This window comes from Typopeltis vanoorti, chromosome 16 (genome assembly GCF_054136105.1).
Source record: "Typopeltis vanoorti isolate ZY-2024b chromosome 16, IOZ_Tvanoo_1.0, whole genome shotgun sequence".
NCBI classification, from domain to species: domain Eukaryota; kingdom Metazoa; phylum Arthropoda; class Arachnida; order Uropygi; family Thelyphonidae; genus Typopeltis; species Typopeltis vanoorti.
This window is the reverse complement of record NC_143564.1, coordinates 109213982-109241089: the sequence shown is the minus strand read 5'-3', so window position 1 is coordinate 109241089 and position 27108 is coordinate 109213982. Positions and strand designations below refer to the sequence as shown.

Genomic DNA, 27108 nt, shown 5'->3' with positions numbered 1-27108 from the left:
TACAGAAAGCTATTTTAAATCTAAATGAGATATCCAAAGATTATGGTATGATAATATCAACGGAAAAATCAAAAACTATAGCCTTTAAAAGACAAGATCCAGCAAGAACTAAAATAGTATTAGATAACAAGATCTTAGAACAGGTGAATTCATTTAACTACCTAGGATGTATGATCACTTATGAAAATGAAAAAGATATAAACATAAAAATTGCAAAATATTTAAAAATAACAGACAGGAGTAATTAACTCTATATTTAAACCAAACCTAGTTCAAAAACAAACCAGACTAAAAGTATGCAATACATTAGCCCTACAAGTCTTAATGTATGAAAGCGAAATCTGGCATAAAACAAAAAGACAAACAAATATTAACAACAGTAGAAATGAAGTTTATGAGAAAAACTGCAAAGTATACCCTATTTGATCACAAAAGAAACGAAGACATTATGAAAGAATTAAACCAAGAGCCAGTAATAGAAAAAATTAAAAATATATAAACATAAATGGATGGAACACGTTCGAAGAATGAAAACAGAAAGATTACCAAAACAAGCCTTGAAGTACAAGCCATTAGGAAAAAGAAAACCAGGACGTACTCTGAAACGATTCAACGATGACTTCTAAGGCCGGAACAGGCCACGCCATCCTAAATCCTTGATATGCATAATGATGATGATTATCAGTAGTAGTAATATTAATGATTAATACTATTTTCCCTCATCCTTCTCAATATAATGATTGTTGGTATAGCAATGCTACTTTACTAAGGAATAATTATAGAACAATATGGATTCTTATTGTCTTTCTTGTCCGATAAGTGTTTCCTGTCTGTATATATGTGTGTGTTCTAAGGCCGGAACATTAAATTTCCGGCCTTAGAAAAGCCTAGTCATCTCAATATTAGGCCTACTAACTTACCTTCAGTTGAAGAGGAATAAAAATTATGCACCTCGTACATTTATTAATGGACAAATTCAAATTTTATTCGGATTCGGTATTTGAAACTTTTACAAAAAATTGTCGAACCGTTCCAGTTTTCAGTTCAGTTATATTCGGGGCTACAAAGAAAAGTGTCGAAATTATGTATTATAATAACTCGCTGACTTAGCAGAATTCGCAGAAGTTTTCAGTACAAGAAGCTGTCTGCACGGTTTAATTTTAGTTCAAAATGGATCACTTTTATCATAACATTTCCGTAAAGAAGATCCGAAATGATATTAGCAATTATGCTCTGGCTGGATTAAATTTAAATGAAATTTTTAATTTCAGTCTGACTAGAGTTATTGTGACAAAATTTGGTAGAACGAAATGTCTTCTCTACAGATAAATCGTTATCTGCACAATGAAGCAGGATGTACACTTACATTAAATGTTCTACAATAGAAGAAAATAATTATTACGTTTTAATGACCCCTTCCATATGTTGTCTTTATCATGAGTAATGTTCCGTATTGTTACTGAACATTTTTAAACAATACTTTGCAAGAAAAATTACTCTTCGATGAATTCTTTCATAATTCATCGAAAAATCTTCGGTGAATTGTTTTTTCGATGAATTGCATTTTCGACGAATTGTCGTTCGATGAATTGCCTTTTCGACGAATTGCCATTCGTTAAACTGTCGTTGGAAAAATTATTTATTCGGCGAATTGCTTTTTCGATGAATTTTCCTGTAACCTTCTTAAATAGTCTGCAGAAGTAAAAAACAGCCTACGTTAAAGTGTGAAAAGTATCACTGAGTAGGAGAAGTCATACCAAGACCTGGAAAAATTCACTGGTTTGTTAATTATCTCTTGGTCACAAAAGTTTGATTTTTAAAAGAAAAGACGCCCACTTCTAGGAGAAATATTTTAGTAGTTCAGACAAAAGACGTATCAAGCCAATAAGAGAAGGTTGGGATTTGGTAAGAACGTGTGCAGGCAACTCTACCCATAAGACTGGGGTGTTATGGCCACACGTTCTGCGTGTGTTCTTCCAGATTTCGACAATTGGTTTGTGTGGTGAGTCGATTGGAACCAGATCTAATAACGGCGTCTATTCCACTGGCAAATTTGACTACTGCGAGAGACGAAAATCCCTCAAAATTGGTACTCTGGGAGGAGGAACCTTCTGTATGAGCCGCACATCTACGATTCTGCAATTTTTAATCATGATATTTGGCAGTAGAATAATCTTAGCGTCGTAAATAAAGAAAATCGGCATTTTATGGCTTTTCTAAAGCTTTGCAAACTGAAATGTTGAAAACCCATAAACTAGCGCTGTGAACAGGACACGCATCCATAAGCAATGTAATATTGCTTATGTAATGCTTCCTTAGAAACCAAACAGTTTCAAATAGAGTCAATCGCTAACGGTATAACAATGCTCTATCAAATCCCGCTTGATACGGAGGTTGGGCTTCTAGTTTTCTGTTTAAATCTGGATCCTCATAGACTCTAAAATGTCTTTATTCTTCTTTTATTTTTAGGTCCGAAAGTATTGAAATTTCACAAGGGGGAGGGTCGTTTCCAATATCTATTCCACCCTGGTAACAAGTCCGTCGAAATCACCTTCTGTATATTTGCGGCGAAAGTTGCACCAGGACGCAGAATACTCGGAAGTTAACCTTTTTATCACTGGGCCACAGATAGTTCGCCTCCTCCATTCTTGACAAGGTAACTTTATCAGCATGAAAGGATGAATATCCCACTGGTCTTATCAATCAAGCAAACTGTTTCATTATATATACAGAGATGACCTGTTTTTCTGATAAAGAACTCGAATTGCATGTGAGAAACGTTAAAAAAATCAGACAAACTCTGACATGATGAAGCAAATAGTCGAAACTTTCATTTGCATCTCTGGAAAATTTCTGAATAAAATGGTGTTAACTTTAAAACTTTTTCTCACACATTTTACAAATGAATTAACAGATGTGATTAAAAACATTAAGACTGAGAAATCGTTGGTTCGGTAAAGTAATTATATACTGCATTTTTTCCTGTAATGCTATTCATTTTTTGTTGAATACACACACACAGATGAAAAACCTTCACCAATCACAGCATTAACGTCACGTTACTCATTATACATGCTAACAATGGCTGTGGACAGAAAAGCGCGTGAAAAACATGGTGTTCCTACCAGAAAAGATTTGCGGATATTAAGAGGGGGGAAAAAAGCATGACACCGAAATTTTTGTTGTTTACGATAACACCGAAACGATTAAAGCTACTATGAAGTTTTTCGATGATCACGTGTGTTCTAAATCTGTTTTTGCATTTGAGTTTCCAAGAAGAGTTATTTTTAATGTTCTTTGCACATCAGACGGGATTCGAATCCACGTTTTTCCAACCAACTGTCATTCTTACGAATGCATCACACACAACAGGTATCGCGTTCTGGAATTTGAAGATTTTAGTGCATTCTACATGAAATTTAATATTAAATTTCATGTGGAACGCACTAAAATTTTAAAAACCTTTATCGCACTAAAAATTAAGATTTAAACTTTGGCTTCTACTATGTATGTATATATATTTTTTTTCATTTTTTCAATATGTTATTTACTATCAGTTTGATGCCGTTTGAGATAAGACTTTTTTGTGAGTAATATTAAAGCGTGTAAGCATTGGATAACCTAATTAATGAATTTAAATATACTTTGATCACGACAGATCTCGCAAATATACAAAACATGCCTTGCATGGAAATACGTACTTTAAAAAACAAACCTTTCTTAAATCGTATATGTCCATGCATACAATACAAAACATACCAAATTGGTTATATCTTCAAATTAATTACGCTGTTTCTCTCTCTCTCTTTCTCTGGCCCATGAAAGGTTGTAAACCTATAGCACATCAGTACCATAGGTGTGCTAAGGATTTTTCATAATTTGTTTTATTATTAACTTATATTTTATGTATTTACGTTTACATAATTTGAAAATCCTCCTCTAGACACTATACAAGGAACTTTTTCAAGCCACTTCAGACCTCAAATAAGCGGGACAGTGGAATGAAATTCAACTCCGAACTAAACCGATTACAAACATCGATGTTTACGGCGGAAGCCGAACCCCAAACCTGTTTTCTGATTGGAGAGTGGATACGCTACCGACTCGGCAGGCCAACCGTGGGTATCTTTCCTCGGTTGAAAAAAAAACAGAATAAAACTAGAAGCCAAATACCGCATAAAACGGAATTATTAATAAGGTAAAGGCAGTCAAAATGTTCAAATATAGTCTACGGCTTCCCATAGTAAGCTAGACACACAAGCAAAAATTTGGTCATGGTAGATCCAAACGATCAAAATTTTGGGTTCGAACGTAGTCTTGTTTTCCTAGCCAAACGGAGGTCGTATAAACTTTGGTTGTGCAATGGCTAAAAAAAAAAAAAGTATCGCAGAAACAAACATTTCTGTTTTTTTTATTTATTGTATTTATATAAGGGTCCCACTAACAGACCCAGTAGTTTTCAAAGGCTTCTTTCATAAGGAAGCCAATTATATTTGACAGGAAAATGAGGCTTATCTTGAAGTTTTTTTTTTTTTTTTCCCAAGCGAGTGGTACCTGGATGTCCTCCGTAAGTCAATCTATAACAACGGTATTATTCTGTTGGAATACCGGCATTAGAATCATGTCTATAATTTTTTCAATTGTCTATAATCATGTCTATAATTTCTCAACTCAGACTGTTTCACTGAGCAGCAAAAAAATTGACTTCCTATAACTTACTAACAATTCCGTTTTATGCGGTATTTGGCTTCGGGGTTTTCATCCTGTAAAACAGGCATATCAGAAGAAACACACAATTAATAGACGTAATATGCTGGCTTTAGTTGAACAATGAATTCGAATCCGCGCTGTCAGGTCAGTGTGACCAAATCACAAGGAACAATAAGTCGTGTATTTATATGCCACTTCATGGTCTGTGGCTCGTAAGCAGCGCAATTCTGCGGCAGTTTATGCTAGAAATTATTCTTTTCGATATCATCGAGACTTCGAAACCTGAAAGTTTGTAATTCAATTTCCGTTGCGTATTTGGAGTATTAAAAAAAAAAAGATGTCACTGCATCATAACATCCTTTTTATTTTTCAGAATTTTATCATAAGCAATTTGTCTGCTATATTTGAAAATTGCTAGCCATTACTACACTTCACGTTGTTCATATATTCACATATACAAATTTATACGAAAAGTGGATTAATGTTTCTGTGTTTCTTTTCAGGTGTGGTTTCAAAACAGAAGAGCCAAATGGCGAAAGCGAGAGAAGGCCTTGGGAAGAGACAGTCCTAATTTTACTTCCGGATCAGACTCGCTGCTGACAAGACCAGGGGAACTTCCGACCCTTTACACAGCACCATCGCTTCATGCCCCTGGACACACTTCGCTTGGAATTCCTTCATCCGATAGTCTCTGGGCTTCCGCCATGCATGGAAGTTCCCTTCCAGGTTTAGGAAGCATTCCGGCTCCCTTAGGCTTAGGACACATGTTAGCACTGCATGGCGGAGCTAGTTCTGGGCTCGGCCACGGCTTTGTTCCAGTCACTCACCCGTCCTCGTGGCCTAAAGCTGTGAGTCCTTTAAGCTCTGCGTTGTTGTCCGTCTATATGTTTAGCTCAGCAGCAGGAACACCTACAACTTCGGGAGGTCTGCCTCCGGTTACTCATCCGCATGCACCACCCCCACCACCAGTGTTAACGAAGTCAAATCTTTTAACATCTTGTCTTGGTAATTCTATCTCAGCAGCATCCGTAGCTCCATCAGCATCCTCTTTTCTGGCTTTGAACTCGGTGACAGGAGGGAAACTTGAACCAGGTCCTCGTTCTAGTTTGGACATCCTACGACTAAAAGCTCGAGAACACGGTGCCATCCTCGATAGAGCACCTTCTCCGGACAGCTCAAGACCACAAAGTTCCACGTAAGATAAACACCAAACTGTCGTTCTCCTTCCTCTTTCCTCTGTATCGAATAATCTTGTAGAATAAGATAGTACTAAGAAGCAAAAAACATTCTTCTGAACAACGTATAAAACCTTTGTGTTGAAACAGTTCTCGAGATGTCACCTTGGATGCAGTTCTGTGATTAATAACACCTGAAGTAGCCTCCATCCTTACTGGAAGATCTTTGATTATACTTGCAACTGTATTCTTTGTAGAGTACGATTGCTGCATTCCTTAATGACCTATTCTGAGTGGCATTCAAATCAAGTATGGTTTGTAGTTCCTCCCAGAACTATGTTAGTGCACATTGTAAACACGAGGGATTTTGTGACATTCGTTCTTTTAAATATTGCTAGAACAAACGTCACAGCTTCCTAACGTTTTTAATTGAAATACTGAGGAAAAATTCCAAAATACCAAAGACCACGTCATCCTTTATGCGAATATGTGACCATATTACTCGAAAGTTTGAGTTTCTGTATAAATTTTCTTTCCTTAATCCTAATAATTTTAAAGATGAAATAAATGTTTCATGTTCCCCAGCTTTTAAGAAAGGTTTGTATAAAATACTCGTATTTGTTATTATTCGAGGAATTTCATACACTCGAAATGGTGTAATTGTATTCCATTTGGAAATGTGTCATATAGATTTTTACAAAGTTGTGTTGAAACTTAAATAGCTGCACTTTCAGAACAGTTAAAAGTGCAAAAATATATTTAATACATTTCCGAATACCAGTTGTAGATATGAGGACCAGCATACACGTCGCCGTGATGTCATATCCGGTGAGTGAGGAATTGGGGGGGGGGGTGTCAGAAAGTGTAAAATCATGAAAACATTTCAAATATACAGAGATAAAGAAAAATTCATATCCAAGTACTTATTTTTGTGGATGTGGAAAATAACAAGATATCCCTCACTTAATTGCGTATGAGAGTAGCCTAATGAATTTTGAAGGAGAACAGAAAGGGTTGACTTTCAATTAGCTGGAGCACCGTGGCGTTCCTCATTCATACCCAATAAGCATATATTTAGTCTTGGAATTCAAATAATCAAAATTATAATGAAAAAAAAATTGCGCTGCATTCTATGCGCTAACCTTGAATTCAAGTTGTTAAACTTCAAGCACAGGAATGCGAATTAAATAATTTCATAAATCACGAGTGCATAATCGAAATGCTTTGTAATTCCAAAATAGTAAGGATGGTGTTAAAGTTTTTCATTTATTATGGCTGACTTTAAAACTTATTTGGAGCATTTTAGCGCGTCTCGAATATATCGATGTTGACTGACCAAGATTCCCAGCAGCAGAAGTTATTCAAATATTAAGAGACGGTTGCATTGTTTTAGCTGCATTTATTCACACACTTTAAGGTCATTCAAAGGACGTATACTCGTTGGATGGCTGGGATGGAGATGTTCGCAAAGCAGCACTGAGTTCAGATAGTAAAACTAAAACGATCTCAGTGCAAACACGCGATGAAGCGACCTTTATGCATCCAAGTGTATTTGAATTGTATTAAAAACGTGAACTGTATGAAGAATATCTAATTCTACGTGTGTCCTGATGATGAAGAATTATAATCAGACTAATTCTCATCCTTAATAAACCATTTTTAAATGGAGGGTTACTTTGTGTCTTATTTTAAACCTTTGACAACAGGAATATGAGGAGCTTTCTCAGAGAGTGAGCTTCTCTACAACGAACTACTTTTATTAACTACAAAATTAGTTTCTATTTATCTCAACTAACTAACATAATCATAATTGAAAACTCTTGTACTGCTTCGTTTTGTACTACTTTCAAGGTACTATCTCGCAGCTCTACAGTTCATCTTTTGTTAATTCAGCAACACTTATCAAGATGATATCAAAATAAATTCGGAAAATTGTTTTATGTAACAATATTCGATACATTTTTCAAGTGCTAATCCGTAATATAGATCTTGATATTCCTATCCTCCCAATGTATTTTTTATTGTTTCGATGTTTTCTGTGTTTCATTAAGTTTTCGACGATCTCTCTCTCTCTCTTTCTTCTTTTACTTCTTTCATTTTTATCACTAAATTAAAAATGTCTGTGTTTCTCCTGTCTACAAAGACTGGTTTTGCGATTGAAGATATAAGCTCCACTGTTTCATGAGGGGGGGGCACTCTTTTCCCCTCCTGGAAACGAGAATTTTTACAAACAACACATGCAAACCCACCAGAAGAGCACACACTTAATAGAATAACACTCAATGGAAGAAAAAGAGCAAGAAGGGATGTAGAATGTAGGTTGTGCAGTGGCCAGGAATAGAAAGGCCTTCAAGGGATGCCAGATAATAACAGATATTTCATTTTTTTTTTATTCCTTGCAATCTTTCAGGTATCACTTTTATTTTTATGTTTCATGGGTTTGAATCCAGTTCAGGACTCGATGAACATTCATAAAGGCTCATTTCAACTGAAGGTGAAACAGTCTCGTGCGGTCGTGGCAGGATTTTCATCAGACCGAACTTACACCTGCAAATTGCTAAGGGACGTACAGACTACGCACCTGTTTCCATTCGGAGACTGTAGGATTCTTTACAAACACGACTGTCAATCCTTATCGACGTCATTAGACATCGTTAAAGAATCTGAACCACTGAAGGAACAAGCCTTTATCTGCGTAAAAGGCAACCTAACACGATATTCGACAAGTGATCACGTGCTTCATCAGTATATAAAAGAGAAAGAAGAGTAGAATTCGTTTAAGAGGTGGGAAAATGTTTGTTGCGTCATTAGGTCCACGCTCGTTTCTTGCAGCATGAATCTCGTGATGTCACTATCATACTGGAATATTCGTCAACATTGGAAGAGTAAGATATGGCAGAATGCAGGAGGTCTTCTACGAACTTCCAGGAGGAAAAGTATTTCTTCAAGTTGATTCATTGTTCGATATTAAGCCGCAGCCCTAATTCTGATTAGCAAAACACAGGCCGTACCACGTCACTTCCTCCGGAGTAAACAGCAAAAACTATGCATGCACAAGAGAAACAGCAACTTGTGATGTCTGCTACATAAGTAATCGTTTATCTGCCTGAGCAGGAACAGCGTACCTGGTTCCACTCTTGTAGTGTACTGCCGACACGGCACCGCTCTCAAATACGGGGTCATCATGCGAAATCAACTTAAAAATTGCATAGTTTTGTATTTTGACAAAAGTGAGTTATTTGGTTATCTTATTCTTCAGATGGAAGAAAAAAAATTAGAGGTTCTTTCCTTGACATCCTAAAAACGACAGCCATTTTTATTCAGGGGATCCGCTTGGAAGGTTTTAAAATTAATCCCAAATTATTTCCAGATTGCTCAATTTTTGATTTTTTTTGTTGCCGCCATTTTAACGCTCTTACTGTGTACTTTCTGATTTCTTCTTTGCATTTTCAGATAAACTAATTTTTTTCAAGATTGCGGACACCTGCTTTAGGTTTTCTGAGTACTCTTTTTCTCCATTTGGTCCTTTACCCTGTAGGCCAAGAGTTGAATCCACAAGTCTGATTTTTGTCTTAGTTTTATATATACATGTAGTGGAATATGCTTGTCCAAAATCACCTTGATAGAAGCCCTTCTTATAAGAAAACAAGTTATCTCAAAGTTTGCAGAATTTAATTTAATTGTAAAAACGAAATACAAAACGGCTGACTTTGAAGTCCGGATAACTTACGAGCGGGAGCAAAAAAAAAAAAAAAAGAAATTTTATACAGCAAATATACGTTAATGTTGGTAGAATCAACAGTGAAGCGTTTTACAAATCTTTTATTAAAATTATTGTTATTAATCACCCCAAGAAAAGTTGTACGTTATCGCATTGCCAGGAATGCTCCAGTGATAAGCGTGAAATATTGAGCGAAATCAAATATGACCAGTGGTTGTCAGCTGACCAAAGTAACTTGTCATGCGTTAAAAACCAGAAAAAGTTTTCGATTGTTTTCAAGGAGAGGTTGTTTCAATTAAAAGTCCATTTCATTGCAAAAAAAAATAAAAACACCAGTTTTGGCTCCTTTTTTAACTAAAAAAATATTATTTTGGCAATGGCGTTTGGTCGGTATTGCTGTCCAGTTGGCTAACCACAGAGATGATTTAGTGTTTGTTTGTTTTTTTCGCATTTTAAATGTTATTTTGTCACGTACCATGAGCTCATGTAATGGAGTGTGCTTGTTTATTTCATACCAGTCGTAGATCCTAAAACTATATCTTGATAAGTAGATTTACTAATTACCTGAAAAAATACCAGAAAACGTGGGTTTCTTCATCTTCAAAAAAAAAAAGTATGTAGGTGGGGGTTGCGAATAACAGAAGGCAATTTCTCTTTTATAGCCACCTATCAAGAGTATCTCATAAAAATTTTCAATTTTTATTTCGTAGCTCAAATAATTTGGTGGGGGGCTTCAGAGCCAGCAGTTTTTACATTTTTGGCAAATTTGGAGCAAATGTTTTCACAAATTTCACATAAATGTTTTCACACATTTTTTCGCATATGTTTCGCACACGTAACTTTAAAGCTAGAATTTTAAATTTCAATTTCTGTTTGATGTTTTTTAAAGGTTAATTTAGTGTTGCAAATATTAAACGCATTACCCAGTTAATAAATATTACCGTATATTCCGGCGTATAAGTCGACTTTTCAGCATTGAAAAAAAAAAGTACTAAATATTTTAGGTCGACTTATACGCCGAGTCAAAAATTGATTGCTTTCCGAGGAAAAATTAGTACGTATCATACTCTGCTAAATTGATTAGCAATGTGCAAAAAGGGTAAATAAGTAAAAATATTTCAACATATATCAAATTTATTTACAGAAAAAATTATTTACATGTTATATAATTTATTTACAAAAGAAAATAGGTAGGTAACTACATAATTAAAATTTAATGTTCACTGTCTAAATGTATGAAAAGTTCATTGTACTCTGGTTCTATAATAATTTCTTCCGGTATATCGTCATATAAATTGTATTCGTTTTCTCCATCACATTTAGCATCAATTTGGTCATCATTGTAAACAAAATCATCTTCCGAGCCATCAAATTTGTTAGATATAGCACATTTTTTTAAAACGTTTATTACTATATCTGGTTTTATTTCATTCCATGCTTTCGCTACCCATTCACACATAGTTACCAAAGACGCATGTCGCATTTGTCCTCCTTTTGTGTAACTTTTCTCTCCTTCTTGCATCCATGCATTCCACTGTCTTCGTAAATTGACTTTAAATGGCTTGTTTATACAAACATCCAACGGTTGCACTAGTGAAGTTAACCCACTTGGAATCACTGCCATATTGGTATTATTCTCTCTTAATAAAGATTTTGTGCTCTCCGTTAAATGGGATTTGAATACGTCCTACGCTACAAGACTGTTTGGATTTTTTAATGCACCTTGTCGTGTATTCCAAATATTTTTTAATCCACAGCTTAACGCCTGCTTCGTCCATCCAACCATTCTCATAAACATGCACAAAAACGCTTCCTGGAATTTTGATCTTTGACATTGTTTTTCTTTTAAAAATTATCATAGATTTTAATTTACTACCATCAGCCATACAAGCAAGTATAACTGCGAAACGGATTTTTTCATGTCCAGTTGGTTTTAAAGAAATAGCTTTACTTCCTTTCAATTCTACTGTTCTATTCCCGATCATGTCAAACATAACTGGAGTTTCATCCATATTTCCGATTTGAGAAATAAATAATTTTTTTTTGCTTTCTTTTAGCAATTATAAATCTTTGAAAACTTAATAACTTTTCATCCAAATCCTTTGGCAGCTTCTGTGCGATTTTCGTTTTTAGTCGAAACACTAAATTTTTTCTTTCCATAAACCGGCTACACCAACTCACCGTAGCTTTGAAGTTTTCGCTGTCCTTTTTATTTGCTTTGCCCCACTTCAAAGCAAATAAACGAATATTATTTCTCGTTATAATGAATCCATTTTGGCGATTTTCTCGAAACCCAATCCGCAACATTATTTTCCAGAATAGGCCACTTACAAATTCCTTTCCCTAATGCGCACTTATTTTTTGGCATTTTCATTATTCAAGTTTCATTTTTTCTCCAATCGCGAACTACTCCGAACTGACGTGCTGCAACAGTATTTTCTTTTGCAAATTTAATCCCTTTGCACTTAAAACTCGCGTCATATTTCATTCTTTTAAAAGGAGCCATTGCACTTTAGTTCACTATTGGTTAACTGGTCAATACGAAATAAAATTTCTTTTCTCAACTAGGTATTTTATATCTTTTGCTAAAACAAAGAAAGGAAAGACTAAAAACGCAGTTATGATCCTAGGTTGACGCCTGTATAAACATTTTACTTAAAAACTGTCATAATTTTTATATTAAAAGAAATTTTTCGAGTCGACTTATACGACGAGTATACTATAAAAACTCAAATAAACTCAAAAAATTCCAATATCGACTTATACGCCAGAATATACGGTAATTGTTATCCTTCTTCAAATAAAAATAACGTATATGGTTTAGAGATCTATATTTTTATTGAGAATTTAAAGTCTAAAATTTTTAACATATAAAGACGGTGAACAATACTTTTTTTTATTTTTTATAATAAATCATAGATATCAGCGCGTGGTGTTTAAAATAATAAAATATATAAATGTTATTTTTGTCCCCTTCATATTCCATTGAAAAATAGATCCACGCTAGGAAATGTTAACTAGCGTAAATAGTAGGTTGGTAACACGAGAGTGAGCATCGTATAATCTTTCTACGAATAAATATACTGCGTCGCTTATGTGATCACTCTTTTCGTAGAGAAAATAATGAGAAAAGCTAGAAGTCAATCGATCTCAATTAATAAATGATTTTCATCGCCCAATGTGAGGCCATCATCCCACTTACAGGAGACCTGAATTGGATGGAAAAGGTTCCGTATTCGTCTCTACTGTAGGACTTCCAGATGAGGAACTCTTGGCCCACTCACCCACGGTATTAACGTGCTATAAGTTTCCATTTAGTGAGTAGGAGTTATAAATTAAAAACAAAAAATAGAAAATGATGAGAATCCCTCCAAAGGGAATAAATATCTTTATTTTGTGATATAATAGCCCATGTAAGATTGAGCCTCGAGTTAGACGCCAAATTCAAAAGCTCATGTGTAATTTTACATATTATATTTATAAATCAATGTATAAATATTCAAATATTGGAAGTTGTGAAGGTTTCTGCGAAATTTTCGTGTATTAGCAATGGCAGCACTCAACGCAGACGTCTAAGAAATTATAATTACGAAATACACTTGGTAGCTTTTCTAGTATTATAAAACTTATTATTTCCATTAATAAATCCATAAAACTATAAAATACGTTTGTATAAAAGAAATTGTGAGAAAAGTTTATAATATACATTTTAAATGTTGACGAATACTTCTACACTAATATTTAAATCTTGGTTTGGTTGCGTTTTCTTTTCCTAAAAACAGAGGGCGCTTATTGTCAAAATTAATCGTGTCACGCACTTCAAGTTTTAGTGTCTGACAGCAACAGCTGCATCTAAAAGAAGAAGCCTGTCATCCGCTTTCTATTCCCAGAGTCTGATTTCCTATCTTCTAAGAACACCTACGAAGCGTCACTTTGAAGTACTAATTAAGTCAGATTTGGATTAAGAGACGGGAGAGAGAGAGAGAGAGAGAGAATGAAAAAGAAAAAAAAAAGCTGTAAATCAGATTTTTCGTGTGACAAAATTTGCTGAAATGAAATCGGTGCTCAAAATATAACTGGTAATAATAAAAAAAAAATACATAGTTGAATGTAAAAATAATCATAGGCCAGTATAAAGGAACGAAAAAAAGAAACACTACAATACTAAATCTGAATCAGTTACAGAATGCCTTAAGTTAATTTTTTAATAAGGTCAAAATATCGGTTTTTTATAAACTTTAAAAAAAAATAATTCAATCGTACAATTACTTATGCGGTCCCGAAAGATCGTGTCTATATCTTTATTAGTACTTCTGCAGCGTTTTTCTATCGTTAGTTTATTTAATTAAAAATACTTCGCAGGCAGTTCGTGTCGAAAGTTTAGGGATTTCACGTGTGTTTTTCTATTCAATGGAAGTTGAAATCCTCCAACTGAACGAAAATAATTCAAGTGTTCATGCTGGTGCTTAAGTTGTTTAGAAATGTTTTTCAACAGATAAGTCTTTCACTGTAAGTTAATTCGCTGGATCACGATCTCCGGAAGGATACAATTAAAATTTAAATAATTAGGTACATCAACCACAGTAAACTTAAAAAACTAAGTAGAAAAAATACCAATATTTTACCATCATTCTCTTTATATTATTTCATTTATAAGATAATAACAGAAATATTTGAATAAAGCCAATCTGTGACAATGTTGGAGGAAGCACTTGTATAACAAAACATTGTCACAGATTGCCTTTATTCAAATATCTCTATTCATACCTTCTAATTTAGTTATAATAATTAATTTCAACGAATCTTTTTGTTGTCATTTCCACTAATGCACTGGATATTTACGAGTAAGTCGGTCAGTAGTCCTTGAAATCTCGGCTAACAGATATAATATGCCTTCACCATCCTCCACAAAAAAATAAGGTAAAAAAGATCCTTTTTATAGATAAAGTAGTTAAGAAAATTTTAAGTATATTGAAACAGGAGTAGTCTAAAAGAGAAACACGCGCATAACAACTTGCCTGAAAAACAAGTGTACTGCATTGGAAGAACGCAAATGAAGAAGTTTTTTTTTATGGTTTTTTGGTACAAAGCGAGAAAGATTCACTATCACGTGAGTTCAGTTTGAAAATAGGATGGCAATGAAGCACTTGTAGATGGTAGAAAGAGAAAAGTTCAAATAAATCCCCAGATTCTAACGTATTAATAAAATATTATTAATATTATCTTTTAATAAAGTTTCTTTATTAAAAGATAATTGAAGGATAATAAAGGTAACACCAATTATACTACCATAGGATGGGACTGTATCTAAATCTTTATTGAAAAGTATGAAAGATTTGGATACGGTCCCATCCTATGGTAGTATAACTGATGTTACCTCATACAAAGAGCTTATTTGCATATGCAATTAGAATCTTGCATCTGTTCTTCTTTGACGATTATTATTGAAAAGGCGAGTATACATATTTTGCTAATCTAATTCAGCCACAGTTGTGAACAAATTAATGACCAATTGGGTAAAATTAGATGTATTAAAAAGTGAAAGAAAGTATATGTAACAGTAGATGGAATGTGTCTACTCTCTTCAATGCAATTAGCAAAATATGTATGCTCGCCTTTTCAATCTTAATCCTCTAAGAAGGACAGTAGCATGACTCTAATTGGAATTAGACACGAAACTGTAGTATGTAAAAGATAATTGGTTCCTGAACTGTAATTTAAAAAATTATCTTAAAACGCACACGACAGCATCCTTTATCTCCTCTTCTAATCCTCGATATTTTCTTATTTAACTATTGGGATTTTTTTTTTTTTTTCATTTTAACAGAAAACATTAAAGAATTCAAATAAATTCGGTCTTAGAGACTGAAGAAGTGTTGATTTAATCCGATAAAATATGATATTATATAAATGTGAATGATTCTCATTAAAGATCTACGTTTGCTAATTTCCCTTTTAGTCTGTATTATTACGTACAGTCTCCATTTCTGCGACTTTCATTTTAATTGCTAGTGGATTTATTTTAGTACTGTGACCGACTTCTAAGACTCTTTCAGAACTCCGGCAAGTAATTTCGTCTCATCTCACTTGCTGAGTGAAAGATGAAGTGCAAATCTCTCCTTCTAAAGGGAGAGGAATTCTGTACGTCCCTTTCACAGTCAACGTTTCATTTAGTGATCATTAGGGGAACTAGATTTTCAGGGACAATATACCTTTAGAAACTTTTGCTTGTCTATTTTAAAATAAACACTTAGTCTGGAAATTGTATCTTTGGAGGTTGGCAAAACAAAGTTTGCCTTCTTCGGAGAATTCTTCCTTCGTGTCTAATTTAGCAACGACCTTGAATCTGTTCAGAAACAGCAATGGTTGATCGTGCATCATTATCATAGCTTATTTGTGTAATAAATCGTTGCATGAGGGCGTAGAAATTTATTTATTTATTATTATTATTTTCTGGATTAATTGATGCTAGCGCAGTGTTTTGAGCGTTTTTGTGTGTGCGCGCGCATTTTACAGATTCCCTTTGTGTGCAGTCATTACTGAGTACGTTATTCTACAGTGAAAGCAATACTTTGTATTGCTATGATAATTCGCAATAAAATGTGCTTTTAAGTTCAAAAATGTAAACCTTCGAAAATATGGAAAAGAAATATGGAAAAGAAATATGGAAAAGAAACGGCGGCATCTTCACTCAAAATATAAATTTGCGGACTTCTTTCACTATTAAGTCCAGTTGCTTGTATCGTCTCTGTTTTCATGACGATCCTGGTATTTTGCCCGGTCTCTCTTTGTCCTCCCTTTTGGTATCCTGTTTTTTATATGATTTTTCCGTTCTCCTTTTCGTGTTTTGAAAATAATAATGTGCTGTATTTTACAATTTTGTCTTATTTGTAATTTCCTAATTTTGTTTAATGTTGTTACATTCTTTAATTTTTCTTAACGTTTTCATCTCAGCGCTGTTATTCATTATTCTAATTTCTGTAGTTATTGCACGTGTTTCTGACAACCCCTTTGTACATTCTTATTTTTGCGTCTTTATTTACTTTCCTTTGCTTCAATAAAGGGCTGTTAAGACATCCAGATAATTTTCTAGCTTTCATCGTACTGTATTTTATGTGATGCCATATAATCATCAAGTTCTATGCCTAAATATTTTATCTTACTAACTTCTTCCTGTTTTATTATTTTTTTTTTTGTATCTTCATATTTTTCTTTTATATTAGTAACATTTGTAGGTCACCTTTATTTCTACTATTAAGATTACATCCTCAGCATATTCAATTATTCGTAATTTTTCATTTTTAATTTGTATTCCACGCATTTTCCATTTTGTTTGCTTCTTTATTATTTCATCCATCGCTAAATTAAATAAAGTGGGGCCAAATGAGTCACCTAATTCTTTTGGTTATCGGAATTTCTTCAGTCCTTCTTTTATCCGTTTTTATTATTAAACAGTTATTTGCGCAAATATTATTAATTAGTTCTGAAATATATTTTAGTATTTCTCTTATTTCTAATGCGGTTATTGTCTTTTAAATGTGTCCTATCAAATGCTTTAATTAAATCAATTGATTTGCATATTTTAACAGTAATTTATCGATTTCAACTGATCTGATTTTTACGCATTCAAACTAAAAGATGCTCGCTGTTCACTGCATCAAACAAATTGATGTAAGTTAACTCATTCAAAATTAATAAGTACGATCATGTGACATCACATGGTTTGTTATGAACAGCAATATGATTTTATATCATTATTGTGTGATTATTGTGTCAATGCAGAAAACCCTTTAGTAAAAATTGTCTTCAACCTCCATTGGATCTAACTGCAGTAAATAAATTGAATTAGATATTCTTATTTGGATCTTCGCACCATACGAGGCTATCGCTCTGCTTGTAAACACCAGAAAATACTCTTTCGTTCTCGACATGAGCAGTTCCCCAGATCATTCACCAGCCCACACTGTTTGATATACTTATACAGTAGGTTCGCATTCTTTTTCGAATGAAAATCATAAAAAGATTTAACATTTTTTTGATAAACAAAATGTTGTTAATATTTCCCTCTTCAATCTCTTAGTTATACTTCCTTTTTTGTATAATTTATTCAAAAAAAAAAAGCTTTATTCGTAAACTGTGTGTTTGGATATTTCATTAAATTATCGCTTGTAATGGATAAGTGGACCTTGTAAAAAGTGGATAATTTGTGAATTTTCTAGTTTCTCTCTTGTGAATTAAGTTGTTCGCTAAATGGTATACATTACCAAGCAGTTAAGTCAATGTGAAACTGTAGCAGATGAGGAGTTCTTAACAATGGAAATAAATCAGAAGTGTGTAATTTCTCTGAATATATATTGTAAACCAATTTAATATTTAAAGTGAGCTAACACTTTCATTTAATTATAACTTTCTTTACCAAAGCTAGTATAAAATTCTGACATTCTCAAATTCGGATGATCTGATGATCATCATAGTGCACGCCAACGTGTGAGAATGTTGGCCAGCCACCCACTAGACTGCATTCAATTGACCAATGAAATTTAACTTGCCACGCACATCATAAAACACGTTCATTTTTTTTTTTACATATAACATAAGGGTAAATCTATATTTAAAAAAAAAAGAAACAAAATATCATCATATAGCCATCGGATATAAAATCTTAGACATATTCAGTAGCGAACGGCAAAATGTTTAACATCTGTTTCTCTCCCCACTTGTCTGATGAGCTCAAACAAAAGCTACGTACAGTATCAGATAAAGTAAATAAAATAAAAACGTAATAAAATATTGATCGAAACTTCGTCCCGATTATTAGAAACTAGTTTATTATTATTTGTTAAACTGCCATGTTCCTGTTTATAAATAATTCGTGGCCCATGCCACCCATCAAGAAATTCATTTCCATCCATTTTACTTAATGTGATAAGGTTGACTGAGGGGGAGCAGGCAAAACGGATTTTTGAAATTTTATCTTAATCATTTTTCTGGATTTTTTTTCTCAAGAATAATAATTACAAAAGTTCAGCAACCATTTTTTTTTAAATGACAACTAGTTCTAAAAATGTTATACATTTTTTATCAGCTTATTACAACCGATCGGGGGCTCACCATCGGACATGCGTTACAGATCGAGAATGTAACGGACATTTTCTTAAGTTTTTAATTTTCTGTAGCAATTTATTATGCATTTCTCACCAGTCATGAGCTATTTGTGAGATATAATGAGATGAATTTCCTAATCAGCAAATGTGCGCGTTTCGAAATTGATCTCGGTATTACTACAAGAAGCTCTTAACATTCTTTGGCTATTTTCTAGTTTTCTGTTATAAAAGTAAAACCGTTTTGCTATTTTTATCAGCTTCACTTCGCATCGTTATAAGCCACTGCATTTCTAAGATTATTCAAATACAACCGGGTTTTAAATTACCCAAACTACAAGGCTTGGTGAGAAAACTGCAACAAGAATTGACCCCCCCCCCCCCAATGAATTGACATAAACAGATCTCTTTCTGTAATTTTTGACTGTCGGATAATTTAGCTTATTTATGAACTACACAGTCCACAGCTAACTAACGAGACTGCATTTGCTCTCCTAATTTCTTTAACTGCATGTTGGCATATTCCGTCAGTTCTATTTGCACATAGGAAACTAAGCTATTTAGATTATTTTCTTCTCATGCGATCTATCAGGAACGTGTTGCAGAAATAGTAATAATTAGAAAATCTTCCTATTTAAATCTGCCGATTTTCTTGCATTAATCTACGGTTGCACTATTTATTCTAACGTCTTAAGATTTCCAACATAACACACCTAGTTAACATTCTGCTAGCTAGTTGCCATGGAGAATAATGGAACGCTCAGTATTAAAAGCGACTAAACTACATTTTTGATTGTACAGAAAAAAATATTTTGTTATTGAAGAAATGTAAACAGAGTAATTAATCTGTTTACTTTTCAGGTTGTTGTTTTTTGTCGTTGTTCTCTCTAGTAATAGCCCGTAAATCATGAGTAATAGTCCGCGAAATTATTTCTCACCCATTTGATATATATGTATATATATATTTTTTTTTATTTTAAGCATAGAACTATTGATGGTACTCTTTTTGAGTACCACAAATAAGTAACCGTATTACTGCATGTGATTTTTTTTTACATAACATTTTCAAATCTTAGCTAACTTAAGTGTAGCAAAGTGGCACTTTTTTATCCCAAAGATTTTTCATACATTTTTGACGACTTCAGCGGGGTGGGGGGAAACTACATTTCAGTCAATAGACAGAAAGTAAGTTTCTTCTAAAAATATTTCTATGATGCGTCATAAAACTTTAACTTCGTGTGCTGCAAACCATTATTACATTCCTACAATTCTTCTATTTCCCGGTTGCGGATGTGGAAATAGTATCTCTCATCATTAACCAAGTTCTAGTCGGTTTGCTTGTTTTGCGGAGTAAAAATCCCTGCCACCTACGGTGAGACTAACTCACCTTCAGATGAAAACACCTTCATACATATCATTCGCATCTTAAAGGGATTCGAACCCACGTCTTTTTCCAACCAAATCACACCATCGCTACTACCTAAGTTACAGAGATTCGTATTTAGTGAACCTCATATACATAACAACTGCACCGAAGAAGGAGTTATAAACAAATGGTGCATTTATGTACTGTGGGCAAGCTAAGGATCAAATTAATTAATCTGCTCTTGAAACCAAACACGAAACTTTTTTCAAGCTATTTCAAGTAGAGTGGGCAATGGAGTTTATCAACCTTCCAAACACATTTACAAATATTAGCGCCTAACAGTGAGAATCGAACCCACAACTGTACGTCAAAAAGGAGAAATGGAGCTTTATTTGGCGAACAAGGCCGGCATGACACTAACTTATGAGATATTATATAATTTTAAGTTTTAAGTAAAAACTTGAGTTAAAGGAAGAACAACATAAACATATTTCTTAAGTTAGACTGGGAGGTTTCGGCTGGATTAGCACATTAATTCACTATACTAGATTTTCGGAGCTTTAAAATATTAAACCCTTACTTCATTCGCATCTTAAAAGGGACGCACGTCTTTTTCCAACCAAATCACACCATCGCTACTACCTAAGCTATGTCATGTAAGAGACACCATTTATTGTTGTCACTGAAAAACAGTGAAGCATGACGCCATACGTCTTATAAAAATACATAGATCTGTTTTCATTGACGTTGCTCAACTGAACTGTCCCCACTATTTCTCCACGTCCCTCTTATCATGTGTGAACACAATCCATACCATTGAGCTCCGGCCTCACCGAATCAACTTCTTATCATCTTCCCTCATTTCACACACCCCTGACCTTGGCAAAAGTCTTCGTTTTCCCCAACACGTTCAACCTTCAATTCTGCGAGAAACATTAACATTTTTTCTCTGATCATTCGCTCGCACACAACACTGTTCTGTTATAGGAATTGAGACTCTTGTATGGAATTGATATGCAAATATATATATATATATATATATATATACTAGGGAGGAGCTCCTCCCCCCCCCCCGCTGGCGCCTACGGCGCCCAACCCCACAAGTTCCGGGCTGGTAAGCCGGTTCTCCTTCAATTCTGATGACTCGAATTTTGAAGACTCGACACTCAGGGTAGCCCCTGAGTTTCAAAACGTTTCAAATAACTTGACAAAAAACGTGACACAAAAAAGTTACAAAAAAAGGCTTATCATTTTATAGTATAGAGTAGATATATGAAATCAACAAGAAACAGATGAATCATGTTTAGTATATTATCAATTGCTACAAAAAGCTTGGTTTTTTTTTCCCTTCCCTGAATATAAGACGGGAAAATTCACATTTAACTACACAGATTAATTAAGGTTGAAAATCATCACGCGATACTGGTCTCTTTCTTCCATTAATATCTGTGCATTGAACCCATTCATGTATATTACTAAATATTAAGTTCATGTAATTTGCAAATATATTTCTGGTCTTACAATTATTCAAAATGCAGCAAAGGGATCCACCAATCTTATTTACATATCTCAAACTTTAGTCCAGATATGTATTTATAAAATAAACGGGTAAAAATTATTAAGAAGCATGTTTGAAATTTATTTAACAAAGAAAGAAAACTCTCAACTTAGGCTAACTTATATATGCTCTCCACTGGTTTGCCTTGGGGAATGAAAAACCCAAGTCTCTGGGAAAGATAATTTTGTCATCTCTCTCCTCTATTAAACTGGTTAACTCAGACCCAGTTAATGAGAATTATAAAAATTTTCACATCACAGACGGACTTCGACCCCTGGTCTTTCTGATCGATGGCAAAATATCCTTGCGACTGCATTACTGAACTAACGGGAAAACAGTGACGATAACTGAGTGTACAACAGGTTAATTGGATGGAACACATTTAGCGTATCGGATGATAAAGACAGAAGAATGCTAACACGAAAATTATACGATCCAAAAGCGGACAATAGTGGATAACTCACACAGTGCAAAACGAGATCGCATTCTTTTGTATAAAGAATCTGTAACTGATGACTTTGTCTTTCTTAATAACAGAATCTTACCTTGATGTCTTCGTGAAAATCTTAACAGCCAGAACAAAGATCTGACAATATTTTCCATCTTATTTCTTTAAACATGTTCCTTTCGAATCGATATGTCTGAGGTGTTTCGCGGTGATTATTTATTCAATAATCAGCGCGGCGATTATTGAATCAATTATTGCGATTATTAATTATATAATTATTAATTATTACTAATCGATTCATTATTATTTGATACATCTGGTTAAGAGATGAAAAAATTCTAGAAACCAAATTATTTTACCAGGTAAGATTTCCATAAAAGAATCTAAAGAGTTCAAGAAAGAGAAAAAATACGATACTCGAAAATATTTGGATTTCTAATTTCATGATGTTCAAATTTTAAATAATTTAAAACATGTAATAAAATATACCTTTAAAATCTTACCTTTAAAACCTTCATTGATTAATGAACCTCAAACAACTTTCTAAAGGAAAGTATCTCAAATTTTAAAGACGATAAACTATTTAATTCTGCCTTGCAAAAGAAATACAAGAATTTAAAAGAAAAATTGCAGAAAACCAGCAGTATATTTACTATCTCTTTGCAGTTTCGATTATAATTGTCCTCTTTATGTTAATAGCTTGCTAATTTTTATACGAAATTTGATATCACCAAGAAAAGCTTTAAGAAAGTTGCCACTTAGGTTTAACTAAAATTAATGAAAGTAGCCATGAACCTTTTCAATCTCCAGTTTAAATTTTAAAAAAATTAAACGTTTTTATTTCATTGCTTTAATGTGTTAGTGTTAAATGGTTATGAAATACTGAAGCTGTTCTAGTTTTCTATTTTTATAACAAGGTGTAATACCAATGAACATCAAATGCTTCATATACACAGCACTGGGATTTATGCATATAAATCCTACTTAAAATGACGACTGTTCAGGATTACTTGCTGCTATCTACGGCTCCGGCAACATCTCTGAAGATTTCCACAATTTCTGTTGATTATAATAGGTTATGTTCGCTATTTTTTTCTTAAGTAACGATCTAGAAAACCGGCCTTGCAAAGTCTATCGATAGTTTTAATGAATTTCTGTGAAAAATGGGAAATGCAACTATGCAAGAAAAGTACATTGTATGAATCCTTGCCGACTGTTTCACTAAATTTAGGCGTTCATATTTTCTTTTATTACCACACACACACAAACTAATTTAAAATCAGCTGACACTCAAAAACATTCTAACATGTTTTTCACTTGCTTGACTATTAGCACAAATTGATTTGCTCAAATGCTTTCCACTGATTCCCTACCCAAACCAACGCGGTCCATACTTGGATGCTAAACTTCGACTCAGAGATGGATGTTCAGCAAATGTTTGGCATAGCGATTTCTCTCTTTACCAACCAAGTGTGCACAATTCTTTAATCTTCTAAAGTTTTAGAATGGGTAACGATGGATGCATTAAACAGATTATGGGCACAAAATTGCCTTCGTTTTTATAATGAAATGCAAGCATATTCGATACTGCATGATCTCACTAGGAAGAACGAACTACTCCTAACCAAACAACGATCAATAGAGAAGTAGGCTAAGGGATAAAGACGAAGAGATCAATATATATCGATAGCAAATATAAATCAGGAGTTATTTTGTATTTATTTTTTAACAGTTAATCACCATACAAGGTGTTTCGAACATCTGCAAAGAAATATATAAAGAATGAGAACCTGATTACATCCTATTATAAAAACAAAATACATTATCAACGATGAATCATCAGCTGAAGACCTAATATCAGTACACGTTCATGGAGATCGCGAACGATTCTCACATTTTTTAATCCTCATTTGAATATTCCTAGACTAACATCCAATCTCCTTCAATAGTTGGAATAATTTAATAAGGCTGTAAGGATTCGTCACGTGATTTTAAGTTCAGGACTCGTCTTTCGGTGGAGATGATTCGAAGCTCTAAACTTCAGCTCCTGCAGAAACTGCGCTGTTCTAATTTCCACAATTCCAAGTGTTTAAACACTCGTTAGTGATTCCATTGTAACTTTGGCTTGGTTGTAATTATGCAAATTAGGTTGTGGAAAGGAGAAAGTATAATGATGGCAGTTAATGGCGTCGTTTTCTTGTTTTTCGGAATGAAAACCTGAAGGTGAGTTTGTCGTCTTAGCTTTGCCACCTTCGTATGAGTACGAAGTTGGTCAGCTTAAGCTAAAAAAGCCCCTGTAAAAGTCCTGTGGTTCCTGGATAAGATTCCAATCGAGATCATTCCTATCAAGGGGCGAAAGTCGCATCCTATTCGCGATGGTGTTAAAATAAAAGGCTTTTATTTCAACTGCATGGCCGATTTCCTCTGAAAAGATACTATAATGGCAGGTCAACCAGACTGGGATTCATTTCTGTAACCACCTGCCCTGCTGCTGATATTCAGTGGAGGGATACTTTGTGAGCTTCTAAAATCGCTGTATTCAAACGTGACGTAGCATTCATTCAGCTGCTCATCTTTGAATCTGTTGCTATGGTTGCCTTCTTTTTTACCTCTTTATTGATTATTTATTTACTTACTGTATACTGACAACGGCTATGAGGCTCACACGAGTAGGCGGCTCCATCACATTAAACCAATATCATTATTATTTGCAATGAATCTATCCGTAAAGTGCATATATTCTCTTCCCAGTTTGTGGGTTGTGAGCAATGGAAAAACACTATCACCGTACGACAGACCGGCAAAGTCACTTTCATCTGAAAAGCCCTGATAAAGATCCTTCATGCGCTAGGCAAGATTCGAACCCAGGCTTCTCAGCCGAAAGACAACACCATTGATATCTGGGGGTCTACGCCGCTTTTTAGTGGCGTGAGGCTTTCGCCATTCTAAGTGCAACGAACGAGATGCACGGCGCACTCTTATTTATACTTGCCCTTGTGTACTATGTATAATGCTAGGTTGATGTCCTTAGAATCCAGTGCATCATTACCAGAACCTGTACTGGCATATCATATGCTTAGACTCGAGTTCTAGCACTTCAGGAACAATTCGTCTCTAATAAGTTTCTTTGTTTTTCTTTTTTTTTTATTTAAAAGAAAAAAAAATTAAACTTTTCAAAAGTTTTTAAACGCTTTGTGGGTTGGTGCTGGTGAGCTATTAGTAGGACAACAAGGAATTGAGAGTATTAAATACGCAAATTTTGAGAATGATTTTTACCATCTTGTTGCCGATTTAAGAAATAACCATGTTCTTATATTTAAAAGGGGAAAGTCTACAAACGCATCCAATTTAATTGCGGCAAATAAATTGTGGCACACTAAAATAACATCCGATTTTTTCCCCAATTCAAAGAACGAAAATTTCTCGAAATTTTGAATGTCCTCAGTTTCTATTTATCCCTGACATTTCACGCAGTAAAACCACAAAATACTGAATTTAATTTTGCGTTTAACACTTCTCGAAGTTCATTAGAGGAAAGGGAATGAAGACCGATGCACACCAGGATATAACTGAAGTGGCGTCTTATGACGCTATAGTGCAGAATTGTAAGTAATAAGCAAAGTACTTTCACATCAGCAGGTTCTATGAAAAAAGTATGAAAATAATAATAAAACTTGTGACTAACACTGCTGGTCGGAATTTTGTACCACTCACCGGTTTCAACAATTTTTCTAAGAAGAATATGCAACGATGTAGTACGTTCATCTTCTTCTTCTTCTAGTTCCTGTGGGGTGTGTTAACTACGTACTCTGATAAGCCTTTGCCATTTCAATATCTTTACGTTTCGTCACCACAGTCTTCGAGGCTGCAAGAACAAGACATGGCGAGATTGATGAATGATGCGCTGATCCTGCGACCATCTCCTAATTTTGAAGGTGAGAATTCGGATTAATTGATTGCTTTTTTGAACGAGGTCAGCGTAGCATCCATAGTTGATGATTGTTGGTTTAATAAATACTAATTATCTTTGGCATCAGCGGAGTTGCTTTTATCCAGAGTGGTGGAGGGTGGCACTCAGGAGTGAAACAATACTTTTGCAATGTGGAGCCACTCCAGGACAGAAGCAGAAGAGTTTCTCAAAAATATCAATATGTTTAAAGAATTCGATATTTGTGGAATGTGCGCTAGCAGAACACATTGAACATTGTCCATAAATGCTTTCTTCTTTTTACTATCATCCATGACAAACGTAACGTGTTGGCACAGTTAAAACATGATCACACAGAGCCCATGCTTTATGATCCATGTTTAGCATCATTAGACTGTACTGAAATTTATTCATTAAAATTTAATAAAGTATTTATTTATTCCTCGATATTCATCAATGGATGCCAAGTTGACCTCTTCAAAAAAGCATTAGATGTCCTACATCACGCCTGTCAGAATCTGCATACCTTATTATAATTTACCATCCACTAGGCCATCATGTCTATCTATGGTGGAAACTACATGAACTTAACAGAATACCCAAATTAATAAATGTACGGAAGCAGATTTTTAGGTTTGTTGTGAAGGCAAAAACTTGAGTATGAGGAATAAAACAAGCACCCATTTACATTGGGAGACCGACTAAGTCAATTCTGGGAGAACAAAAAAAAAAAAAAAGAAAAAAAAAAGACCACTAGGTAAGCCATACACGGGGTAAGTAATGATCCCTATGATCAAACCGATACGATTAACAGGAACTGCATGATCAGCATAACACACACCGTTAAGGTATGTCTAGAAACTGTACGGACGTAACGTATGTGATTATTAAGTAATGAATGAGATTAATATAACAAAACTTAGATGTTTAATTAGAATGGATTTTACTTTCTTATACTAGGGACAGAAAACAATCCTTAATCAGGATAAGAGTTAAATACAAGAAGTTCAAAATAGGGATAGCTTATTCTTCCGAGGAAAACACACAACAACGAAATGATATCCTTCACTGCTGACAGAAATATAACGTGCAGCTTGGTAT

At 34.2% G+C, this 27108-nt stretch overlaps 1 protein-coding gene across 1 annotated transcript in view; it reads left to right on the top strand.

Moving 5' to 3' along the window:
• LOC150098258 (uncharacterized) overlaps nucleotides 1–6614 on the top strand; it is a 38393-nt gene extending 31779 nt beyond the window's left edge. The window contains exon 3 of the mRNA XM_090406432.1: nucleotides 5214–6614. Coding sequence (XP_090262558.1) covers nucleotides 5214–5909 — 696 coding nt within the window. The 3' untranslated portion in view covers nucleotides 5910–6614. The remainder of the gene's footprint in view (nucleotides 1–5213) is intronic.
• The last annotated feature ends 20494 nt before the right edge of the window (nucleotides 6615–27108 follow it).